We start from the raw sequence: 26,298 nt of genomic DNA on the forward strand, positions 1-26,298 counted from the left end.
AGATAGAGATAGAGAGAGAGAGAGAGAGAGAGAGAGAGAGAGAGAGAGAGGAGAGAGAGAGAGAGAGAGAGAGAGAGAGAGAGAGAGAGAGAGGGAGGGGGGAGGCAGGGAGAGAGGGAGGCAGGGAGGGAGGCAGGAAGGGAGGGAGGGTGCAAGGAAGGGAGGGGGACAGAGAGAGAGACGGACATGTTGCGAATTTAAACTTACCATATACACAAGTGTAACTCCCTATCGTATTCTTGCAAACAAATCCGGTACCGTCGCCCACGCAAATGTCTGGTGTGGTTTCACACTCATTAATATCTGGAAGAAGAGGAATGAGAATGGGGAAATAGCAGTATTTTGGCTCTCCACTGTCCCAAAGAAGTTGACACACGTCAAGCCACTCCAATTCCATTCACTCCCTTACAAAGTCAATCGTCAATCTCCCTGACGTCATAAATCTGGCCTAGCCGGCCTGGGCAAGTTGATGACGTCATCATGATGTCACCAAATTTAGTGACAACATCAAGCTGGTATACGGGGAAGGGCTGTTTCGATCAACGCAGGACCTTCGCATTGGAATCAATTTTATGCTGCAGGTTGCGACGACTATCAGTCGATGGCTGTAACAGACTGCAATGCACTTATTTTGTATCCAACCTGTACTTTGGTGTCGCAAAAAGCACAAAAGACCCTTTGATGTGCAAAAATCAGAGGGCCATATTGATCGATTGTGACTAGTCATCGGCGGATAATGCCGGCATAATTTTGAGCATAATCACGGCTTTCTGAAAAATAGCATTGCCGAGCATCCTTCAGCATAACTGCTGCATAAAACCGCTAGGGCCTCAAAGGTCAAGTTCACCGTCCAGAGACCGTTGCTTGTTACAAAGGCAAGGGAATCCTCCTATAAACAGATCACCCGGGACTCGGCAGGGTGTCGTTCCATACCACGGTATATATCTAGCACGGCTCCGTGAAAGTGCCTGATCTGAAAGGGCCTGGTTCCTTCTCCATAGTCCACATCTGATCCAGAGCACACATTCTATATGTTATGTCTGAATCCATAGTCTGTCTGTACATGATCTGTACGCCATACGCTGCTCTGTGTGTACTGCACATTATACATGCATGCCTTGTGCACTGTTGTCAACTGCTTTGCCATGTGTACGTTATGCTGTAGTGTTTGAAGTAGAGCGCATAGTCTACTCAGTCGGCTATGTCAGTTATTCGTTTCCTGATTTCGAATAGTTCCTTGCTTGTCGTTCTGAAGTATAGTTGTAATATATTGTGCTCTTGCTCATGTAGTTCTCTGTCGATCATATTCTGGCGAATATAACACTGCACATTTTAGTGGCATTATAAACATGAAAGAGCACAGTGTCATGAAGCATAATTTGAGCATAATTTAGTGATTTTCAGAGCATATTGCCAGCATACTGAAAAGCACAATCCGTGTTTTCTAGCATTATCTGCCGACGTCTAATTGTGACCCGAAGATGCAGGAGTTGGTTAAAACACTGCTCACTTCCCATGTAATCTCGTCTTCAATAGTGCCAATTTCAGGATAGCGCTTCTTGAATTAGTTTTCAGATGCAATAATGTCTATTTCATGGTACCATGTACCGGCATGGAGAGCGATGGTCTACAACTAATGATACTGAACTAGGACAACGGAAAGATTCATCAAGAGACAGCAGCGGACCGAACATTAGTGTTGCACAATATTAATGTTCCATTACGCGCAACTGTGTTATTATTATTATGTACATATTTCCTTAGTAGTGAGTCTCAGTGTGTCGACGATTTCTGAAGTGACATGCAAACGGCGTTTTAAAACCCATTCATACATATTGTTGCTCTGGTCGTGGTATGAGCGCGCTCACTTTATCCTTTATCAATACAACCAAGAGTACATAACCGTCAAAGAGTGCATAACCAACGAGAGTGTGCAACTGCCTGCAAAACCTCTGCACAATCTCTGCACAACCTCTGCACAACCTCTGCACAACCTCTGCACAACCTCTGCACAACCTCTGCACAACCTCTGCACAAACTCTGCACAACCTCTGCACAACCTCTGCACAACCTCTGCACAACCTCTGCACAGTGCTGCGATAGCAGGACTTCCCATCACGTGACATGGTTCAAAAGGTTATGCTGGCAAACAGTGCAAAGTGAACCCAAAGCTGGGCTGCGTACAACCCTGTGTATCTATCATGGACATGGTACAAGTGATGTGTATGGGTTCGGCACGTGATGTGAAGTTCTGCCGCCACGGACCCCACAGCTGGAGGTGCACATTCTCGGGGGCTATCTACTCTTGATAATACCATAAAATGCCACCAGAGCGCCCCACAATCTCATATTCCACATTCTGCAGTAAATCCGTACTTTCGAGCGGACACGAGCTCCACACAAAAACCGGCTTAGTGTGACCTTAGTACATTAAGGTTGCCACACCGTGCAATCTTCGTTGCACTCTGCCACACGATTTTCCTTTCCCAGGCTGTGAAATCAAGGTGGGGCGCTCTGGCGAGACGGGGCGCTCTGGCGAGACGGGGCGCTCTGGCGAGACGGGGCGCTCTGGCGAGACGGGGCGCTCTGGCGAGACGGGGCGCTCTGGCGAGACGGGGCGCTCTGGCGAGACGGGGCGCTCTGGCGAGACGGGGCGCTCTGGCGAGACGGGGCGCTCTGGCGAGACGGGGCGCTCTGGCGAGACGGGGCGCTCTGGCGAGACGGGGCGCTCTGGCGAGACGGGACGCTCTGGCGAGACGGGGCGCTCTGGCGAGACGGGGCGCTCTGGCGAGACAGGGCGCTCTGGCAGTACTTTACCAGTAGTACAGTAAGGGCCCGGTCACACATGCACTCGAAAGTAGCGTATACGCTGAAGCGAGGTCGCAGGAGCGAAAAATGGCATGGCAACGGCGAAAAGCGGAACTTCCGCTTCAGCGGAAACTCCAATCCGCTTCCTCCAAAATTTTCGAAGCGAGACTGTCGCTTCTGCGGATTCGCTTCAGCGGAAAACACCACGGTGTGCTGTATATGGACTTGCTACGAGAAATTTGTATGCGTATGATGTCCATGCAACAGAAATGCGTGCAAGATCATTGACCTCGTCTATTCTCCGTACCGTATGCACCACAGTCTCATTTTCCGCCAAAGTAGGAGTTGTGCCCTGTTTGTATGTGTGACCACACACACGTGGTTTCGCTGGAGCGACACCAGGCTCGCTGCCGCCGAACCTCGTCGCCGAAGCGAATCCCAGTGCATGTGTGACCGGGCCCTAACCGTTGTACTCGCTGAAATCCGACCAAAAGTGCAAAACTGACGCCCTGCCCTGGACCTGTTCCGACTGCATCACTGTTCTGGTAAATGTGTACGTTCAGCCGCATTCGTGCCACTTCCAGGCTGAGGGCGCCAAATATGCACTTTGGGTTGGATTTCACTGAGCCCAACTGTAGCTCAACAAGGTGCATTCTCTTACCTTTGACGCAGATGAAGTTGGTCTTTTCATCTCGCATTATGTCTTTAAGGGTATTTCCAAGGTCGGTTCTCAGCTTCTCAAGACGTTTGTCATTCGACTTGCTTGCCCTTTGAATTGATTTCAGTTGGACTTTGATCTCCTTAGGAGTGGGTATGATTCGTCCATACTTCTTACCCCAAGAGAGCCAGGATGAGGAGACCTGCGGCAACAAAACACGCATGACAACGGATTCGGAGAGCTGGCTGCAGCATCCCGGAAGGACAATCTACATGTGCCTGGACAATAGGGCACTTGTCATATGTGCCTTATTAATAAGGGCACTTGTCATAATAAGGCACTTGTCAATAGTATCCGAACGTTTTTGGTCCCTTCTCATCAAGTATTGTTCAGGGAATGGCTCAAGTTGGAAAGACTAAAACTTATATCCCGAACATGTTCGGATACTTCATGACAAGTGGGAACTTACCTTCATGCCAATACTAAATCAGGCTTGTATTCAAAACAGGCTTCTATAGGAGACAGGCTTCTATAGGAGACAGGCTTTTATTCGAGACAGTATCCCTCTTCCCCCCCCCCCCCCCCCCCCCCCAACAGCAGTTTCACACATTGTAGGTGTCGCTTACCTTGAGGCAGTGAGCTTTCTTGAAAGCTTTCAATTGACTCATTTTCAGAAGAGCCATTCCTGCTTGTTTACAATCAGACTGAGCTTCGTAGTAGTTCAAGCTATCCGGCATGGAGTGAATCTGATATCCCCCGCACTCGCTGACTCCAGTCTCTGCATATGAAGAGACAGGGCAGCGGAGAGATGAATAAACTTATATAGTACATGGGCCCGTCAGGCGAAATAGCACGTCATAGTACATTTGAGATCAGCGGGAATATTACAACCCAGACTGAGACAAGGATGTTACCGGTATGTATAATTCTATTCACAAACGCCAACAACGAGGAAGTCACTTCAAGGACTCGGAAGACAGAACAACAAGGAAAGGGCAAGGAAGCACAGGTTGGCCTGCGTGCATGCAGAGTCCTAGTGACGTCTTAGTGACGTCAACACAAGACATGTACATGGATATCACAGGGAAGAAGATGACGACGTCCACTAATTTAGTATCTGTGCACACGAATCTGCTTTGTGTGTGACTCTGTGTGTCAGCTATGGCATCATCCTCTGTGGTTCCATGCCTAGCATGTACATCTGAACCATCCTGCAAAGTTTGAATGACGTAGGTTGAGCGATCGCTCCGCGAAACATACTTTTGAAATTCTCTTCATAGTATATCTTCCACCATTGAAATTTCGAATTTCTTGCTGAGAGGGGTGGCTTGCAATCTCGATATGGCTTGTTCCAGGCATGCTTTGGAGCCATCCCCTGTTGAATTAGTGGCGGGGATCTGCCCTGCAATTGCTACAACAAAAAATGATTCGATCTGAGAAAGGGTGAGACCGCGAATCTCGGTTGGATATTGAGTATTTCAAGCCTTTCCACGACGAAGATGGAGTTCTTTTTGGAGATGGACATCGCGGCAAAGGACATGGTGTCCGACTTCTGGCGTCTGGTGAAGCCAGGGATCATTTGTCCAGTCAGGTCGGCAGCCTCTCCGTCGGTAAGCTTGTGTTTGCATCCCGTTCTGCTCGATGTGGTAGATCACAAACAATTTGATATTGCACATGTCACGTCCTGGACGCGACGCTCGCGGTTTGACAGATCCTGTGACAGCAGGATCTGTGTAGTACGAAGCTCTGTGTTTAAGCTGTCACAATCTATACTATCACGTGGTTTGGCCAGTGTCCTGTGCCACGTGTTGAGCATGTAGGTTGAGCGGCACGCGCTGTTCCGCGTAGGTGTCATGCTTTTTAGGTGTGATATCCCACGTTGGTGTCATGTCTCTTGGACATGACACATCGTATGATTCACCGCCGGAACCTGGTCAGGTAGGTTCTCGCGTGGAATGGTCTAGGAATGTTCCAGGAAGTTCTTGACTTCCTGGAAATGTACGCTCTAGGCTTCATGCAAAATCATGTGACTGAGAAGTCCTATTGATTTCCATGATCCCTTTCGCGCTTCGTGCAAGACACGAAGGGCCGTGCGCAAAAGAATGAGAACTGAGTGCAGAAGAATGAGAGCTGAGTGCAGAAGAATGAGAGCTGAGTGCAGAAGAATGAGAGCTGAGTGCAGAAGAATGAGAGCTGAGTGCAGAAGAACGAGAGGCGTGCGCAAAAGAGCGGGGAACCGCGCGCAAAATGCAGGCGCAAAAGGAAGGCGTGGCAAGCGCGGTACAGCGACGCCGCGGTGACCCGCGAAGAGCCCGCCGGTGAAGTTCCCGGAAAAGGGACGCGGATACGGCACAACATCCCGCCGGAGTTACGCTGTTCTATCACGTCGGGTGAGTGGGCTCCCCGACGTGATCCATATAATTCAAAGATTTCCGCGGAGACGTAGGTGAGCCTACGTCCCGATCCGGCCTTTTGCTCCGTTTGTGCTTCTTATTCATTGTCGTTTCCGTTGTTTGAACTATTGATCTTTGCTGTTTTCTTGCCATGCCTGCGTTGTAAAACCTGTAATTATCGCCGCCTTCTCAGAACCATCACGCCGTGCTTTGCACGAACTTCTCTATCTCTTCTTCTCAGTGCATAAAAGAACAATGTCACCTCATAACTCTACACAATTAACTCTCTCCCGGACTTGAGTAATAGACTGAGACTCTCAGACCCTCTACCTGTTGTCTTCGCTTCGTGTGTGAACCAAGGTGAGCAGAACACTAAGTTGGGTCGTCGACTATATTGGTCGACCGCCTGGCGGTTGGATTTGGTTGGGTTGTGAGCGATCATGACAAGCAACGAACCTCGCAGGGATGCGACACACAAATTGATCTCAGCATCGTGCGTACGGTATTTTATATTCAGAAATCCCAAAGTGTCTCTGTGTGGCCGTCCTATGCCACGAGAAACTCCAATCAGGCTCCTATGTCCTCTGCCTTCATGATTGAATGTCCACTTCGTTTGAACAACGAACACAACAATCGAGGACGGCTTTGCAATGAAAAATACAGCGAGTGCGTGTGCGTGCGAGTGCGTGTGTGCGAGTGCGTGTGTGGGAGTGTGTGTGCGAGTGCGTGTGTGTATGCGCGAGTGTATGTGTGTGCGAGTGCGTGTGTGTGCGAGTGCGTGTGTGTGCGAGTGTGTGTGTGTGTGCAAGTGCGTGTGCAAGTGTGTGTGTGTGTGCAAGTGTGTGTGTGGGTGTGTGTGTGCAAGTGTGTGTGTGGGTGTGTGGGTGCATGTGTGTGTGTGTGGGTGCATGTGTGTGTGTGGGTGCATGTGTGTGTGTGGGTGCATGTGTGTGTGTGGGTGTGTGTGTGTGGGGGGGGGGGGGGGGGTGGGTGTGTGGGTGTGGGTGTGTGGGTGTGTGCACGCACTTGTTTGCATGCAAGTACAGTAGGTAGATAGATTACCGTAGATGGGTGTGGCTACCTTCTTCTCCGTAAAGGCTTCACTTTTCACGTGGTATTGTTCACCATTTCTTGACACCACGGTGCACCTGGGATTAAAGCAATTCAAAATACACATATCTCGAACTAACTAAAATCCTACACCGACCATCCTTGTCTAGGGTAGAACGCACACCGCCATCACCACCATCACCACCACCACCGCCACCACAACCACCTTAGATGATGCTTCCCTCGTGTGTACAAGGTTTGCAGAGATCCGAAGTCCAGCAACAAACAAAGAGCAAGGCTAACCAATCCCACTCACATTATCTGCAAATCGGCACCGACCCTATCGGAGGGCGCTTGCCAGACCAGCGTCAGAGGGGCGTTGAAGCCAGAACGAAGGCTTGTAATGCCACGCTGGAAGCAGAAACACCGACAGTAGACTATAACTGCAGCAGCAGTGTGTGCAGCGTGTTTCTTAATATGATAACTAAAGCAGGTAGCAGTCCACTGCATACAAGTGTTTTTTGTTTTTGTTTTTTTTACTACAAAGCACTGGCCAGCAACATAAAAGGGGAGGAAGACACAATTGGACAAGCGAACATTGACAACACAGAGGAGCCTGGCATGCGCTTAATGTCAATTTTATCTAATCGGCTACACTCAGCATTATGGTTATGACTCTATGCATGTAGATGATCACTGCTCTAATATATGATCAGAACATCTGTTGTACATGTGGTTGCGTGTGTAGCTCTTTGTCGCACACGCTGCTGCGTTTGTGTCTCTTTGTTGTACATGCTGCTGAACCGTGGTACACGCTGCTGCGCTGTCTTAAGCTGTGTTCCCAACTGGCGCGTGGACGCGGTGCACTTGCGGTTCATGCGTGCCCAAACGCGCGCTCAAGCTTTCACAAAAAGAGCAATTCGAGTCGTATTAAGCGCGTGCGACACCTTCGAGTACTAATTTTTGACCCGCCAGTCAAAGTGACTGGCATGTACGCTGATACGCGCCTGGTACGCGCTGAAAATTCCAACATGTTGGAATTTCCATTTCGGCGCGTTTCCATACGCATGGCGCCCCAAAAGCCAGCAAAATACGCACAAACACGTGGTTTCGCGCGTACACGCGCCAGTTGTGAGCACAGCTTTAGACTCCTGCGTACATGCCGCTACACCGTCTTCTGTCCCCGTTGTGTACACACTTGCTCGTCTTGTCCCCGTTGTGTACACACTTGCTCGTCTTGTCCCCGTTGTATACACACTTGCTCGTCTTGTCCCCGTTGTGTGCACACTTGCTCGTCTTGTCCCCGTTGTGTACACACTTGCTCGTCTTGTCCCCGTTGTGTGCACACTTGCTCGTCTTGCCCCCGTTGTGTACACACTTGCTCGTCTTGCCCCCGTTGTGTACACACTTGCTCGTCTTGCCCCCGTTGTACGCCTTCACTATATTCCGTTGTCTTGTCTTGTCTCAATCCGTTGTTAGTTGTTGTCAGTTCTTTCGTCGGCGCTTGAAGTTCGTTACAGAAAATACCTCTCTCTCGGTATCGAGAATTAACTATTTTTCTAGTCCTTTTGTTGTGTGGCGTGGAGAGAGCATACCGTAAGACATGTTATTATAACGAGTCGCAAATTTAACGATTGTCCAAAATTCATAGGTTAACGAGAAGATATGTTAACGATCTTGCAGTATTCTGCCATATCCACACAAAGCATATAGTACGGCCTCAACGGATCTTATTATAGCGAAGAAATGTCATCCGTTAAAACGATAGATTTGCTTCCTCGTTATATAAAATTATACATGTCTCACAGTAGAAGAAGTAGTTTATCCGTCAGCCAAGACGACACATCTCTGTACAGTGTACTGACAACATGGCTGATGGCGAGTAGTGAGTAGAGGGAGTAGTATTATTACTACCTGATGGTCACCACGGAGTAGTATTATCACTACCTGATGGCCACCAGGGAGTAGTATGGCTGATGGCGAGTAGTGAGTAGAGGGAGTAGTATTATTACTACCTGATGGTCACCACGGAGTAGTATTATCACTACCTGATGGCCACCAGGGAGTAGTATTATCACTACCTGATGGCCACCAAGGAGTACAGTCAACTTCGCCAATAACGACATTCGGCGGGGCATCAGAAAAGTGTCCTTATTCGCGAAGTGTCCTTATAACCGAAGTCCCATTTGAATGTATGTGAACCCATATTTTGTATGGTATGACATGCATATCAAAATCAAGCTCTTTTCTTGCTCTATGTCAATGTGTACTTTATTTTCATATTGCAGTTGAAAGGAACTAAAAATTCAATATGCAAGGGAAATCAATTGAAAAATATGCCTTTTTGAGCCATCTACAGGGCCAGAGACATGTACATGTAGGATGATTACTGTACAATCATGTACAACTACGTGTACATTGTATACACAATCTGCGGACAGAACTGTTTCGTCCTTTGTGGACTCGTCAGCGCAGCGCAGAGGAGATGAGGCCGAACCTGATAGCAATGGGAATAAAAATTTCCAATCAGGCCCGAACGTACCTTGCCAGAGTGCACAAACTGACAAGTCAGTGCATAAAGCAAACAGCAAAGGCACTACCCCACGCAAGAGTGCTCAACTGCTACAAGACCAGGAGCGAAATACTCAATCTGCGGACAGAATAGTTTCGTCCTTTGTGGACTCGTCAGCGCAGCACAGAGGAAATGAGGCCGAACCTGATAGCAATGGAAATAAAATTTTCCAATCAGGCCCGAACGTACCTTGCCAGAGTGCTCAAACTGACAAGTCAGTGAGCTCTGTACATTGTATACATAGGTGTGCTGGTAAATCCAACAATTTTGAAGCCAACATAAAAAAGGAAGAACCCCCCCCCTTGGCTGCATTTTCTTGCATGTGTGCCTTTATAATAATAATATCCATCACCATAGGTTCTGGTACTTCTGCATGACAGGTGCATGTACTTGACTGACAGGTACTTGAAATAGCTGTCAAAAGCCCAGAAAGTCGTTATTCAAGCAGTGAATATGACCTCGGGGCACTAAAAGCATGTCGCTATACGCGAATTGTCGTTATTCAGATAGTCGTTATATCCGAAGTTAAATGTATACAGTTAGATGGGACTTTGCTCTGGGCATGGAAATTCGGTCGTTATTCGCGAATTGTCGTTATATCCGCAGTCGTTATTAGCGAAGTTGACTGTAATACCGTAAAGTCCGATGCAAACGCCCACCCCATTTTTGCAAGATCTGCTGGCCTGTACACACTGACCCCATGCACTCACCTCTACTGTACGAAAGTGCGCCTCATACCGTAGCGGGAAGTGCGCTTTGCTACGGTAGACTATGTCCACTTTCCTGGTTTCAAAATCTCTTTGGGCACTAGCTACGAGCTAGCTCGTATTGATTTTATGATGATGGTTGCTTTTTTCGCAAATCCAGATGGGAGTTTCTTCCGAATAACAAGGTAGCGAAGAACATTGCAGGAACCAAATACACTTCTGATCATTTTCAAATCAGGCAACGCTCAAAGGCAAGGGTTTTTCTCAAGCACTTCAGAGTTTCCAACAAGTTAGCAGTGACTTTGTAGGTGTAGCTTGTACTAGCTTCTGTGACATAGTCGTTGAATGACGCTTCGTCAGAACAATCACTGTTCCGTTCTGCAAATGCCACATTGTGGCACTGCAGAAATTTCATGAAAACCAGATGAAAACCAGATGGATTCTACGGCATAAACCATCACTACATGGAGAGTGACCTACCACAAGGACGACTCATTTATCGAATGAAAGGAAATCTCGACAGAAGTTTTTCTTTGCACTAAGATGATGAAAATCGCTTTTGCAGAGCCTCCTGGTAAGACAGGCAGTTTGTAGGCATTACAACCGTTTTCGTACGCATTCGACCTTCCTGCCAGTTTTCTACAACTATATTGACCTGAAAAAGACGAAAATAGTATGGACTCGCTGGGGTGGGCGTTTGCAGCGAAGTGGGCGTTTGCAGCGAAGTGGGGGTTTTCCGCTGGGGTGGGCGTTTGCAGCGAAGTGGGCGTTTGCAGCGAAGTGGGCGTTTGCAGCGAAGTGGGCGTTTGCAGCGAAGTGGGCGTTTGCAGCGAAGTGGGCGTTTGCAGCGAAGTGGGCGTTTGCAGCGAAGTGGGCGTTTGCAGCGAAGTGGGCGTTTGCAGCGAAGTGGGCGTTTGCAGCGAAGTGGGCGTTTGCAGCGAAGTGGGCGTTTGCAGCGAAGTGGGCGTTTGCAGCGAAGTGGGCGTTTGCAGCGAAGTGGGCGTTTGCAGCGAAGTGGGCGTTTGCAGCGAAGTGGGCGTTTGCAGCAAAGTGGGCGTTTGCAGCGAAGTGGGCGTTTGCAGCGAAGTGGGCGTTTGCAGCGAAGTGGGCGTTTGCAGCAAAGTGGGCGTTTGCAGCGAAGTGGGCGTTTGCAGCGAAGTGGGGGTTTGCAGCGAAGTGGGGGTTTGCAGCAAGTGGGGGTTTGCAGCGAAGTGGGGGTTTGCAGCGAAGTGGGCGTTTGCAGCGGACTTTACGGTAGTACTTCCTCCCTGGTGGTCACAGATATACTTGTTCATAGCAACGTAGAGGACAAGTAGCTGAATGAAACTAACGTCCTGAAGCACCACACTTTAAGCATGCATGCGCACCCACCCATGCACACACACACACACACACGCACGCACGCACGTACGCACCCACACGCACACACACACGCACACACACACACAAACACACACACGCAAACACACACACGCAAACACACACACGCACACACATGCACACACACACACGCGCACACATGCACGCACACACACGCACACACGCACGCAAGCACGCACGCTCGCACACACACACACACGCATACCTTTGATGGATAACATGGAACTCCGGTCGTGTGTGCCGGAGAGTCCATACCCGGGAAAGACCCAACGGCTGCCTTATGCCAGGTTTTACCTTCCTTTTGCACACGGCAAACAAATGAAGAGAATTCTTCACCAGTAATCAGAACTGTCGTGGGAGAAAAGAGAACAAAAACCGAGAAAGAAGAACAGGAAAAAACCCAACTAGCTGTAAATAGAAATGTAGGACTCAATCTGAGAGGCCAATCTAAAGTGATGGAACACAAGACGGTATGCAAACCCCTCCAAGAGTGTGCAACTCGACCAGCAGTACCGTTCTTGAGGATTCGTGGTTTTTACGATGCAATGCACGATGGACCCTACCCTCAGGGCCTAGTTCCCTCGTGCACAAATTCATGCCAGCAAACAAACGCGGATGGTCTGCATCGCCGCACAAATGCCGCAAATCAACCGTGCAACGGGGGCATTGCACCGTACAACGTTATCACGTCTCCTGGAAGGTCACTGCTGCACGGCGTGTTGGATTTGCACACTGTATGTGGGGGGGGGGCATGTACTCTTAAGTGAGGCGGGGCACAGGGGGGGGGGGGGGGGGGGGGGAGGGAGGGGTGTGTGTGAGTGATTCCATTAAAAAAAAAAAGACTATGCTTACCTTGGTACTTCTCTTCAAGTGTGTATCCCTGGCCTATGTTGTGTCTGATGCTGTACAGATCTCGTCCACTTGCGTTAGGGGCTCCCATGGACAGTGTGTCACAAAACTTATGACCAAACCTGTATGGTTTCACCGATGATTGCTGTGGAACTCTTTCTTTATCTGATTTTGTTCCGCTGTTGGATGTACAATCCTGTACACCGGGAAAATAGCAAGAAAAACCCTTACTGCATGCTGAGAGAGAGAGAGAGAGAGAGAGAGAGAGAGAGAGAGAGAGAGAGAGAGAGAGAGAGAGAGAGAGAGAGAGAGCCAGAGAGAGAGAGAACCAGAGAGAGAGCCAGAAAGAGAGCAAGAGAGAGAGCCAGAGAGAGAGCCAGAGAGAGAGCCAGAGAGAGAGAGCCAGAGAGAGAGCCAGAGAGAGAGAGCCAGAGAGAGAGCCAGAGAGAGAGCCAGAGAGAGAGCCAGAGAGAGAGCCAGAGAGAGCCAGAGAGAGAGCCAGAGAGAGAGCCAGAGAGAGAGAGCCAGAGAGAGAGAGAGCCAGAGAGAGAGAGAGCCAGAGAGAGAGCCAGAGAGAGAGCCAGAGAGAGAGAGCCAGAGAGAGAGAGCCAGAGAGAGAGAGAGCCAGAGAGAGAGTGCCAGAGAGAGAGAGAGCCAGAGAGAGAGAGAGCCAGAGAGAGAGGGAGAGAGAGAGAGAGAGAGAGAGAGAGAGAGAGAGAGAGAGAGAGAGAGAGCCAGAGAGAGAGAGAGAGAGCCAGAGAGAGAAGAGAGCCAGTGAGAGAGCCAGAGAGAGAGCCAGAGAGAGAGCCAGAGAGAGAGCCAGAGAGAGAGCCAGAGAGAGAGCCAGAGAGAGAGCCAGAGAGAGAGAGCCAGAGAGAGAGAGCCAGAGAGAGAGCCAGAGAGAGAGCCCGAGAGAGAGCCAGAGAGAGAGCCCGAGAGAGAGCCAGAGAGAGAGCCAGAGAGAGAGCCAGAGAGAGAGAGCCAGAGAGAGAGCCAGAGAGAGAGCCAGAGAGAGGGCCAGAGACAGAGCCAGAGAGAGAGAGAGCCAGAGAGAGAGAGAGAGCCAGAGAGAGAGAGAGCCAGAGAGAGAGAGCCAGAGAGAGAGAGCCAGAGAGAGAGAGCCAGAGAGAGAGCCAGAGAGAGAGCCAGAGAGAGAGCCAGAGAGAGAGCCAGAGAGAGAGCCAGAGAGAGAGAGCCAGAGAGAGAGAGCCAGATATAGAGAGAGAGCCAGAGAGAGAGAGAGCCAGAGAGAGAGAGAGCCAGAGAGAGAGAGAGCCAGAGAGAGAGAGAGAGAGAGAGAGAGCCAGAGAGAGAGAGAGCCAGAGAGAGAGAGAGCCAGAGAGAGAGCCAGAGAGAGAGCCAGAGAGAGAGCCAGAGAGAGAGCCAGAGAGAGAGCCAGAGAGAGAGCCAGAGAGAGAGCCAGAGAGAGAGTCAGAGAGAGAGCCAGAGAGAGAGCCAGAGAGAGAGCCAGAGAGAGAGAGCCAGAGAGAGAGCCAGAGAGAGAGCCAGAGAGAGAGCCAGAGACAGAGCCAGAGAGAGAGAGCCAGAGAGAGACAGAGAGAGCCAGAGAGAGAGAGCCAGAGAGAGAGAGCCAGAGAGAGAGAGCCAGAGAGAGAGCCAGAGAGAGCCAGAGAGAGAGCCAGAGAGAGAGCCAGAGAGAGAGCCAGAGAGAGAGAGCCAGAGAGAGAGAGCCAGATATAGAGAGAGAGCCAGAGAGAGAGAGAGCCAGAGAGAGAGAGAGCCAGAGAGAGAGAGAGAGCCAGAGAGAGAGCCAGAGAGAGAGAGAGCCAGAGAGAGAGAGAGCCAGAGAGAGAGAGAGCCAGAGAGAGAGAGCCAGAGAGAGAGCCAGAGAGAGAGCCAGAGAGAGAGCCAGAGAGAGAGTCAGAGAGAGAGCCAGAGAGAGAGCCAGAGAGAGAGCCAGAGAGAGAGCGCCAGAGAGAGAGCCAGAGAGAGAGCCAGAGAGAGAGAGCCAGAGAGAGAGAGAGAGCCAGAGAGAGAGAGCCAGAGAGAAAGCCAGAGAGAGAGTCAGAGAGAGAGCCAGAGAGAGAGCCAGAGAGAGAGCCAGAGAGAGAGCCAGAGAGAGAGCCAGAGAGAGAGAGCCAGAGAGAGAGAGAGCCAGAGAGAGATCCGGAGAGAGAGCCAGAGAGAGAGCCAGAGAGAGAGCCAGAGAGAGAGAGCCAGAGAGAGAGAGCCAGAGAGAGAGCCAGAGAGAGAGCCAGAGAGAGAGAGAGCCAGAGAGAGAGAGAGCCAGAGAGAGAGCCAGAGAGAGAGAGAGAGCCAGAGAGAGAGAGAGCCAGAGAGAGAGAGCCAGAGAGAGAGAGCCAGAGAGAGAGCCAGAGAGAGAGCCAGAGAGAGAGAGCCAGAGAGAGAGCCAGAGAGAGAGCCAGAGAGAGAGCCAGAGAGAGAGGGGAGAAAGAGAGAGAGAGAGAGAGAGAGAGAGAGAGAGAGAGAGAGAGAGAGAGAGAGAGAGAGAGAGAGAGAGAGAGAGAGAGAGAGAGAGAGAGAGAGAGAGAGAGAGAGAGAGAGAGAGAGAGGAGGGAGGAGGGAGGCAGAGCAAGACAGAGCAACAGACAGGACAGGGCAGAGAGGGTAGAGCAACGGAATGAGAGAGAAAGGAAACTTTGCAATGAAAGTGCTCTTTGCTTACATCAGCATAATCAGCAGTGACGGGTTCGATTGGCCCGCTTCTCTGTACTTGGTAGAAGACTGGATTACTGTCTCTGATTTCCTGGACCAGTGAGCAACTGCACACAATCCACAGAATAAGAAACATGAAGGAAAATGCAGTAAGTCTTTGCAGGAAGACTGGACTTGAAAAAACCGGAACTATTGTACAGTCTGTTTGCCAATTACCGCAGTTCCGCGCATATAAGCCCATGGGATAATATACGAAATAATGCATTTTCCGGGAAAAAAATCAGTTAATTATTGTTCGTGTTTAGCCCTGGGCCTATATTCGAATTTTGAAGGCAGCTGGCACGCGAAAAAGTACAAGTCAGTGCGCGGTTGTCCGCCTACCGTACGTACTGGTACTGGTAATGTAGTCTGCACTGACATGCTGTACTATCGGTTCTGTAACAGTGTTTGGGTCTGTTTATTAGCCCATGGGCCTATAAACGGAGGTGGGCTTATATCCGGATATAGGCCCGTGGGCTTATATGCGCGGAGCTACGGTAAACAGCTCAGTGCACTTCTTGATTGCACTAGGTGGCAGTCGCGAGTTTGTTAGTTAAGAAAAGTGCCAATGCCAAGACGCTCCCTAAACATTTTCCGTTGCACAAGTATTGGAAGCACCGTCGCGGGATCTGAACTTTGTCCGCTTTTACGAATATCACCCCTTTGTCCACAGCATCAAAAAATTGAGCAAATGGCTCTTGAAATGGAAGAGAATCGATCAGCTGTATATAGCAGAATGCAGCCACTAGGTTTAAACTTCCTCCCTTCCTTGTTACAGTGGAGATTGGATATAACGACACTCCTTCGGGGGAGAACAAAATGTCACTATATTCGATCTGTCACTAAACCCGATCTTCACAAAGGACTTACTAAACGACTTGGACAACAGAATTGTGTCGCTAAACTCAATCTGTCGTTATATGCAAGGTCGTTATATCCGATCTCCACTGTATTGCAATTCCCTCATCTGTTATTGGTCGCTGAATGTCTCAATACTCCTAGTCCGTTTTGTGCCATTTTGTCGCACTCGCTGACGATATAATGATCTGCTTACATTGGCAGACAGCTAGTCAAAACTGTAAACTTTATCCTTCTCCTTTTTTACCATAATAACAATATTCATATATTAAAGGGGCCATCCGTAAATACCAATATATGAGCCAGGGACTACAGAAACCACCCTATGGCACTTTTTGGAGAAAAAAATTTTTTTCTCTCAAAATGTTGGTATGGTATGGTAATGTGCTCAAACAAAATTTCGAGTTGATCTGCGATGGTAAAATGTGCCTAACCACCTATTTAATAATGGCATATCAATTGAGCAATATAGAGCAAATTTATGTACACAGTATGTAATGTTCTTTGTATATCTTCATTCTTGCTACTACGTAGTAGTTAGGCAGTTCAAATGTATAGTGAACTATGCCCTCAGCTTCATCCAGTGACGCCTACTAAATCCACTAATCTCGGTGGTACTGCCGCTCCTCTTGTGCTAGCGATGTGTGCGAACACAGGGCCTGGACACTACATTTCGTCTCTTCCTCTGTACGGGCGACACGAATTTTGTACCGCAGATTGTCACACAGTGCGCATACGTCTGTCCTTGGCTTCATCACTTTGATGTGTGCTGCCTGTCTCCTCCAAATGTGGCAAAATGACCTGTAATGAACAGGCGAATACTGTGTGACGGTCTTGGTGTAGATGTATGCAGACTTCTTGTGCTCGGATGCTGGTAAGTATACTGGAGGGTCCTCAGCACGACCTCCCTCCGCTGCAGGTTGAGGTAGACCGTACATGTTAGCATAATTATGACTAAATAAACTGCACTACATCGTGCTCTATGTCTGCTGAAATGGCCAAGTGCTCTGGTGTTCTCCCAGTCAAGCCATGTTGTGCCAGTTAAACGACTCCTTTGTTTGCCTTTTTTGAAGGCGCTTCATTACATGACTTCCAACAGCATGAACTGCCATGAACACGTCTTTGCACAACTCGTAACCACGTACATGATAGCGGAAATAGAAAGGTCGATCACCACCGCCAGTCATCGACTTTCGCATGCTTCCAGTCAGTGCGCCCAGAACAAACTGCTTGAACTGTTGAAGCGCTTTTTCGATTCTCGCAGTTTAGAGACTTCAAATATGTAGTCCTCGAGCTGCTGCTCTGGGATGACTTTCCAATGATTCTTCGACTTGCATCCACAGCCTCTCTCAATCCCATCGCGTATGTCCGAGGAGACCACGCTTCACCTGCTCCGTCGTCGGTGGCTCAGGTGCGGGGGTATCTGGTTCGTCATTCAATTCCGAGTAGTCGGTGTCACTCTCCGCGTTTGAAATTTCCGAGCTGTCGGGGCTTGGCGTTTTCGACACAACACTAGCAGCACTCGAGCTTGCTGTGACTCCATACGTCTTCTTCTTAGGTGGCATATCATCGCCGTCGCTGTCAGCATCGGTGTCGGAATCGCTCGCGGACGACTCGCGGATGCCAGCGCTGAATCCGTAAAAATTCTCGTCGTCCGATTCAAGCGCCTTCGCATCAGGGACTAGTCGACTCCACACAGAATCGAGCTGCGTCGTGATGTTGTAGCCATAATCAATCACAGTAAGTGGAGCCTCATGAGTTACTCGACAATCGCTCGAGCTCGGAATTCTTCCCCGACCACCTAACAAGACGAGAGACGGAGAAGCTCTTGAGTCTTGTCAAAACAAAAGTGACGAGTTCTGCGCTTCGCGTAACTTTGAGTCGCGTGACTTTGAAACGTCATAACTTGATTTTGATATCAAACGTCGTAGGGCGGTTTCTATAGTCCCTGGCTCATATATATATATTATATCGCTAGAGCGACGAGCTACCTTAATGTCTGTGGTGCCTCCTTTGCACCATGGCTGGTAACTCGGCCTATTTAGCTCGTAGCTGTACTGATGAGGCCTTTATCGAAACAGCTTGCTGTCTACAGCATTGGGTATATATATGAGCCAGGGACTACAGAAACCACCCTATGGCACTTTTTGGCGAAAATTTTTTCTCTCTCAAAATGTTGGCATGGTATGGTAATGTGCTCAAACAAAATTTCAAGTTGATCTGCGATGGTAAAATGTGCCTACCACCTATTTAATAATGGCATATCAATTGAGCGATATAGAGCAAATTTATGTACACAGTATGTAATGTTTTTTGTATATCTTCATTCTTGCTAGTTAGGCAGTTCAAATGTATAGTGAACTATGCCCTCAGCTTCATCCAGTGACGCCTGCGCGCCGTCCACTAAATCTCGGTAGTACTGCCGCTCCTCTTGTGCTAGCGATGTGTGGGAACGCAGGGCCTGGACACTACATTCCGTCTCTTCCTCTGTACGGGCGACACGAATTTTGTACCGCAGATTGTTACACAGTGCGCATACGTCTGTCCTTGGCTTCATCACTTTGATGTGTGCTGCCTGTCTCCTCCAAATGTGGCAAAATGACCTGTAATGAACAGGCGAATACTGTGTGACGGTCTTGGTGTAGATGTTGTATGCAGACTTCTTGTTCTTGGATGCTGGTAAGTATACTGGAGGGTCCTCAGCACGACCTCGCTCCGCTGCAGGTTGAGGTAGACCGTACATGTTAGCATAATTATGACTAAATAAACTGCACTACATCCTGCTCTATGTCTGCTGAAATGGCCAAGTGCTCTGGTGTTCTCCCAGTCAAGCCATGTTGTGCCAGTTGAACGACTCCTTTGTTTGCCTTTTTTGAAGGCGCTTCATTACATGACTTCCAACAGCATGAACTGCCATGAACACGTCTTTGCACAACTCGTAACCACGTACATGATAGCGGAAATAGAAAGGTCGATCACCACCGCCAGTCATCGACTTTCGCATGCTTCCAGTCAGCGCGCCCAGAACAAACTGCTTGAACTGTTGAAGCGCTTTTTCGATTCTCGCAGTTTAGAGACTTCAAATATGTAGTCCTCGAGCTGCTGCTCTGGGATGACTTTCCAATGATTCTTCGACTTGCATCCACAGCCTCTCTCAATCCCATCGCGTGTGTCCGAGGAGACCACGCTTCACCTGCTCCGTCGTCGGTGGCTCAGGTGCGGGGGTATCTCAGTGGTTCGTCATCCGATTCCGAGTAGTCGGTGTCACTCTCCGCGTTTGAAATTTCCGAGCTGTCGGGGCTTGGCGTTTTCGACACAACACTAGCAGCACTCGAGCTTGCTGTGACTCCATACGTCTTCTTCTTAGGTGGCATATCATCGCCGTCGCTGTCAGCATCGGTGTCGGAATCGCTCGCGGACGACTCGCGGGTGCCAGCGCTGAATCCGTAAAAATTCTCGTCGTCCGATTCAAGCGCCTTCGCATCAGGGACTAGTCCACTCCACACAGAATCGAGCTGCGTCGTCTACTAGATGTTGTAGCCATAATCAATCACAGTAAGTGGAGCCTCATGAGTTACTCGACAATCGCTCGAGCTCGGAATCCTTCCCCGAACACCTAACAAGAGGACAGCTCTTGAGTCTTGTCAAAACGAAAGTGACGAGTTCTGCGCTTCGCGTAACTTTGAGTCGCGTGACTTTGAAACGTCATAACTTGATTTTGATATCAAACGTCGTAGGGCGGTTTCTATAGTCCCTGGCTCATATATATATACTCAATCTGCGGACAGCATATATATATATATATATTTAGAAACGGAAAACTAGTCATTTCTCTTCAATCCCCCTCCCCCTTCCTAGAAATTAACCGTACTACTGGTACATAGTCGATACTTTTTCTGGACATGCTCACACATACAAACTGTACATCGATATTTTTTCGAGAAACGAACAGGCGCTCAGCCCCCCCCCCCCCCCCTAAACCACTAGTTTTCATTTCTAAAATATCTATATTTACGGATGGCCCCTAAGTTGAGGGAATGGTTTAGCTGTCATCCCAGCAGAGACCGTTCAACATTCTCGAAACCCACACTTACTGGACCCTACACGTGGGACGCAGCCCTCACTGTATCCACACACTTCACGCACAAACTAGTACGCGGGGAGCACCAGGTATCACATATTCATACGTTGAGGAATGGAAAAGTCTGAAGAAAAAATTGACCGTCACCACTAGGAATCGAACCAGGGACCTTCGCTTGAGACCAGCGATGCTCTGACCACTGAGCTATGGTGTAGCACGAACAGCATTGAAAACAGCACTTCTTTCACATCGCCAATACTGTTAGGTACCTCCTCCCGTACAATCTTACCTACAACCTTTCCTAAGCTGGCCGGCCTGCATGCACCCGTACTACGTCATACTCACCTTTCGTTCCGTTGGCCTGGGTAGCTACTTGCGCGCCCATGTTTGCCATAGCTACCCAGGCCCTTTATATTGCATTGTTTCTCAGTCGAGCTCTCTCTCTTCAATAATCTCGCTCTCTGCCATTATCTCTTTCTCACTCTTCAATGTAGTCGTTTCGTTCGTCTTGGTCGCTTGTCTCGTCGTCTATAATAAATGTTTCCCAATAACTTGTTCCCGTTGTCCGTTGTAATGTCTGGAGAAGATGTCGTCAGTCGTCCTTCTTCGGACTCAACAATACAATAAAACAATTGAAACTCAATAATTCTGCAGTGATCGACATTCTCTCTCATGGAGCTAAGAACGTTCGTCATCACTGCGCTGATCGCCATGGCAAAGTGGATCATGCAATTGGCTATTCATTTGGTTTATCGTACGCAAGCGAGAGATATGCCATTCGAACAGATATTAGATTGTCGTGTGTGCCAAGTTAATCTGAACGCTACTTGAAAAAAATCAATGCACTTCCCCGTTCATAGCACTCAGCGGCATCAAGACAACATGAAAACCAGAGTGTGCAGCTCGGATGGGTTGCTGTCACGGTGGAATTCCGTGATTACATCATTTTAGTGATGCAGTGCGTGCAAGCAGGATTCAAGCAGGTCTCTTTCTGCACAACTGCAGCTCAGTCTTACGCACTACGCCATTTCCCGCCTCAGATCTGCGCCAAATAGGATGTAATCACGGAACTCCGCCATGACAGACACCCATAGTAGAAAAGGCCCCAAGCTACACACTCTGGTTTTCATGTACTCTTGGCAGCATTCGCAGCATTCATTTCACTTCCAGGACGTTTCCATGGGATCGAAGGAGCCTGGGGTGGCAAAAATGCACGTTGGCCTGGAGTACACCAACAATCACCTCAACTCTAGCTCCCACAGCATGAACACCGGCAACCAAATCATACACTGAATAAGCCACTCACACAACCTGGACGTCGTCCTCATCGATCTCAGCTGGTGCCAACCACTTCAACACAAGGGGACCGCGAGTTGTACGGTCATATTGCAAGCCCACAATACCAGTCTATAAGTAGAAGAAAGCACGGAAGAAACATAATTCCCAGAGTGCTCCTCTCTAGACTCTTCATACCAGCCTTAGGGCCCGGTCACACATGCACTCTGAAATAGCGGTTCAGCTGAAGCAACGTCGAAGGAGCGGAAAATACCAAGGCAACCGCGAGGAGCGGAACTACCGCTCCAGCGGAAAATCAAATCCGCTGCCGCCAACATTTCGGGAGCGGAACTCTCGCTTCTGCAGTTTCGCTTCAGCGGATTACACCACGGTCTGCTGAATCTGGACTTGCTACGAGAAATTTGTATGTGCATGATCTCCATGCAACAAAAAAATGCGTGGCAGATAGTCAGTGACTCCGTACCGTATGCACAACAGTCCACTTCACTCATGTTTCCGCCAAAGTACAGATGGCCCTGTCTGTCATGTAAGACTGTACACATGCTGGAGGGACACCAGTCTCGCCGCCACAGAACTTCGCCACCGAAGCGGAACCCCAGTGCATGTGCGACGAGGGACTTAGCGCGTGCACACACCCACACACACCCCCACACACACACACGCGACACACGTGCGACACACACGCGACACACGTGCGACACACACGCGACACACGCGACACATGCGACCCACGAGACCCACACGACACACACACACACACAACCACACACTCTAACGTGAACACACATTCTTGTGTCAATGCACGCTCACAGAACACACAGGACACACAGGACACACAGGACACACACACACACACACACACACACACACACACACACACGGGCTCAAACGGTCAGTCCGATTAACCGATTGCAGACCGGTTACAAAGAATAAACGGTAAACCGATAAAGATAACGGTTACGCAGTAACGTTTCAGTCCATTTTTCAAGTATCAGGTCGTTGCAAAGTATGCACTTTCGCAGGCTTATAGGTTATAACCGTTAAACCAACCGTTAGCTTAGCAGTTAACCGTTAGGGGTAAAGCCGTGACCGTTTGAGCCCTAACACACACACATACACACACACATAATAATGATAATAATAATAATTGCATTCCAACTCATCACAACCACGCGCTCTTCAGCCGAACCATACAGACACCAGCAACAGGGAGCAGGGAGCAGGGAGCAGGGAGCGAAACAGCTGTCTAGAGGCGTGGAGCAATATTATCTCTCAACGGAAGTGTCCTTGCTGGTGTCTGTATGGTTCGGCTGAAGAGCGCGTGGTTGTGATGAGTTGGGAATGCAATGAATTGAAAATATGGCCGAAAGCTCTGTCGCAATATTTTAGTTCTGAAATAATAATAATGATAATAATAATTCAAAGGATCAGTCAGGGAAGTGAACTGCCTGAAAAGAGAAAAAAAACGCCAGACCCACCAGGACTCGAACCTGGGACCCTGCTTGTCATGAGCAATGCTCTAACCACTGAGCTATGGGACCTCACTTCCCCGAATGATCCTTTGAATTTGAAGTTCTCCCAATCCTTTCCAAATAATAATAATAATAATAAACACAGCTCGCATCTTCCCTGAACCTGTTAGACAGGAGCAGAGTCGACGCACCTGTCAACAGTGTCAAGCCAAGTTAGTCTATCTCATGCAGCTTGGAGAGCGCTCTCCACGTACACACACTCTAACGTCAACACACATTCTAGTGTCAATGCACGCTCACAGAAGCAAACTCACTGATGGCGGGTTGCAAGGCGAGGTTGTGGTCTGACGTGGACTAAGGCGAGAGGGAAATGTACCGACGGCTTTCGCCAGGCTTGTGGTGCCTTTCTTTTGGACACGACAGGCAAAACCGGATAGGTATCTTCCTGTGATGATTACTGTAGAGCAAGAAAAGGAAAAAAACACAAACAACAGCTATCGCTCTCGTTCCATGTGCAGTGTAAATTTCCCAGGTAAGGTTGCCGTCTTATACTCTGCTTGCTCTTGGAACTATTCTTTTCGGAAGCCTACAAAATTGGCAACTCAGTAATTAGCCTTGCCTACTGGCCATCCTTCCCAAGATCCATACATGACCCGATGTGCTGCCATCCGGGGCATATTTCATGTCAAAACCATGATGGAGGCAGAAATTCTTCTTTTTTCATAGAGAACTAACAACACTCTACACGCACCAAAAGATTTTGAATACTTCACTCCACAATGTGTACCAAATATAGTGTGTGGGGGGGAGGGAGGGAGGGAGGGGTTACTCCATGCACACCAAACTGTACTCACTTTCATAAGTTTTTCCGCGTTGGAAGCCACACGTCATATTGTGAGTGATGTGAAACGGACTAGCTTCTTCGGAAGAATCAAGTACTTCCCGACCTGCCGCGTCTTGCAGAAGGAGGGAGTCGCAATTGTGATAGAATAAGCCGTTTTTGTAGGATCTCCCCGCTTCAGTGCCGCTGGGCAGCAACAGGCAGATGGCGATCATGGCGGCGAACGCCAGGACAGGATCGGCAGTAATACGAGCCATTTTCTGTGGCGTTCGAAGTCCGCAAACTCCTCACACACTAGGGCACAGGTCGAGATTCGGCGGTTTTACGGCGATGCAGCCAATTGAGAGATCGTAAATCTGGACAAGAAGAAGGTTCAGAGGAAATGAAACCAATAGAGTCATAATACTATTACTAGTATAACAGTTTAAAATCTTGTAGAAAAGTGTTCAACAGTGCTAGTAATGTATTCTCGTCACAACGGTACCGAAACTCAACTATCCAGTAGCAAGATCAAGAGCCACGGCAAGATACGAGGAGAAACCAGAAGAACATGAGAGCATCACTTACTTCGCGAAGAACAGTGGCGGAGAGAAAACAAGCAACTGACTCCTGTCAGAATATCGATGGTATGAGTTGGAGTGCTCCATCTCGCCTGGGTTTGTAGGCCAGGAGAGCCTGGTCAGCATTGCGCCTGACGACTAGAACGGTTCCCTGGGCAGAATCCGGGGAGCCTGCTTTCCATTTCGTCTCTCGGTATGATAGAAAGTGCAAACGAGAGCAGTTTGCAGAGTACACAGTGCGCTGCAAGCGTACCCCTCCCTCAACCGTCCGCCACCTTTTTTGTTTGCATGGTGCCGTGAATGGCGTCACGGGGACAAGTTTGGCGGCTTGGGTACAGGGTAACGGGTACCTAGTACCTGCAATGCAGATCTACATGCACTGTGTCGAATATGGACTACGGTACGTAGCAAGCACAGCTCAGAGAGCCGGAAGCGGAACCTGGATCTGCATGGAGCTCGCGCAGGTACCCCTACTGTCCGGCCCTAGTATCAAAGTAGCTCCCCGTAATGACTCCACCAATCATCAGCTGTAGACCTGTGTATGTTAGGGCTACCAGCGAGCTCGAGAGTAGCCTACACGATCCTGACCTCTGAAGGTCATGTACCCTGCACAGCGCATATATGTACCCCTGCCTGCCGTGAATGGCCGCTGGCGTACACCGGGTGCACAGCACTCCCCGTTTTGTCTCCGCGTGGCCATGGGACGGTCCACTCCGCGTGGCCATGGGACGGTCCATCTGCTGACTGCCTTTCTGGCTCTGCGCTGGCGCTCTCAGACGAGTTACTTTGTAGCACCAACCATGTACATGTACCAGTCGTCTTTGACTTCGCGTGTTTGGTGCCCCCCCCCCCCCCCCCGACACTTTGGTGTCCTGGTGGAAGCCCCGGAATCCTTCTCCTGTCACACGAGGGCAGGAGGACTTTGCAAGGATTCAAGCTGGCCAGCGCTTCCACCAAGTAGAAATACTCCCAACCCTGACACAGGGAGACAAACTTAATCCCAAGAAGAACCAGCACGAAAGATGTTTGCCGTGAATTTCTCGTGGCTTTTCCGTGTTTACACCATGGGGAATGGCGATGGGTAGGTGACGCCGAAGGGCCCAGTGGATCTACTCGTACTGCAGCAATAGCCCGTGGCCGGTGATATTGGAAACTGATTTTGTTTAAGCCTCTTATACGGGCAATCACAGAACATGATTTCCCTGGCCTGACGCAACAACTAAAGAAAAACAAAAACAAAAAGAAAATGAAACTAACTTTACAATCTGCACACAATGACAACTCCGATAGTCTCTGTTGATCAGTCGGTATCCGTTACCTGTGTTAGCTAGTTGCCAACAAGGCGGGGTTCGGCAACAGGAACATCTGGAGAGGCGTCATCCATCCTATATACACAAATAGGAGGTTTTTTTTACTGAATACCACAGTACCATCAGATGCTGCACAGCTAGCGGGGGCGGTGGCATATTGGATGGAAGTGGGGCGGGGCAAAAGTAACTCCTCCGACCAAAGGTCTCGGAATTATCGTTACTCCTGTGCGCCGATACATAGGAGAAAAGAAACATGTGCATCCAAGAGGGAAGCACCGGCTTTGCAAACGATAATGGGGAGAATTTGAGATTGAGATAGGACAAAACAATAGTAAAAGCAGTGCACCGTAGGCAGATGGAGAGAACTGATAATCGGATTTTAAGGCTGAGCGAAGGGGATCAAAGAGGGGTAGAAGGGAGCTGGAGTGCGGTCAGTATAATTAGGCTGGTGTGTTGGCTGCGATGGAGAGATCATAGTAATTTTGTAATTTTGTAATTTTTTCTTGTTTAAGGATTCCCCAAAGGCTTTCGCCTATCGAGGGGGTTTCCAAACTGTCCATAATGACCAAATCTGTAAAAGAAGTGATGAGCAATAGGTGAGCAAAGAAAGAGAAAAAGACATAGTCTAGGGCAGATAGCCTGTCTGTGGCCCACTCCCACTTGCTGCGCCAGTGGTCGTTGACATTTTTCTTGAACGTGTGCATACCTCTGTGAGAAGGGGGAGACTGCAGAAGGGTAGGTGGGAGCTGATTCCACGTTGCGATGGGGAGTGGGGAAATGAGCGGAG

General features: G+C 49.2%; 1 protein-coding gene across 1 annotated transcript in view; it reads right to left on the reverse strand.

Annotated features, from left to right (window-relative positions):
• The window catches only part of LOC135812069 (uncharacterized), a 25,575-nt gene extending 1,209 nt beyond the window's left edge, over positions 1-24,366 (reverse strand). The window contains exons 1-12 of the mRNA XM_065325398.1: positions 24,209-24,366; positions 23,655-23,997; positions 23,115-23,257; positions 21,339-21,439; positions 15,065-15,161; positions 12,421-12,613; positions 11,774-11,916; positions 7,226-7,320; positions 6,922-7,007; positions 4,093-4,244; positions 3,470-3,668; positions 208-303 (exon numbers count right to left, since the gene is read on the reverse strand). Of these exons, the coding sequence (XP_065181470.1) occupies positions 208-303; positions 3,470-3,668; positions 4,093-4,244; positions 6,922-7,007; positions 7,226-7,320; positions 11,774-11,916; positions 12,421-12,613; positions 15,065-15,161; positions 21,339-21,439; positions 23,115-23,257; positions 23,655-23,898 (1,549 nt within the window). The 5' untranslated portion in view covers positions 23,899-23,997; positions 24,209-24,366. The remainder of the gene's footprint in view (positions 1-207; positions 304-3,469; positions 3,669-4,092; positions 4,245-6,921; positions 7,008-7,225; positions 7,321-11,773; positions 11,917-12,420; positions 12,614-15,064; positions 15,162-21,338; positions 21,440-23,114; positions 23,258-23,654; positions 23,998-24,208) is intronic.
• Positions 24,367-26,298: the final 1,932 nt, after the last annotated feature.

Source organism: Sycon ciliatum, chromosome 3 (genome assembly GCF_964019385.1).
Source record: "Sycon ciliatum chromosome 3, ocSycCili1.1, whole genome shotgun sequence".
Taxonomy (NCBI): Eukaryota; Metazoa; Porifera; class Calcarea; order Leucosolenida; family Sycettidae; genus Sycon; species Sycon ciliatum.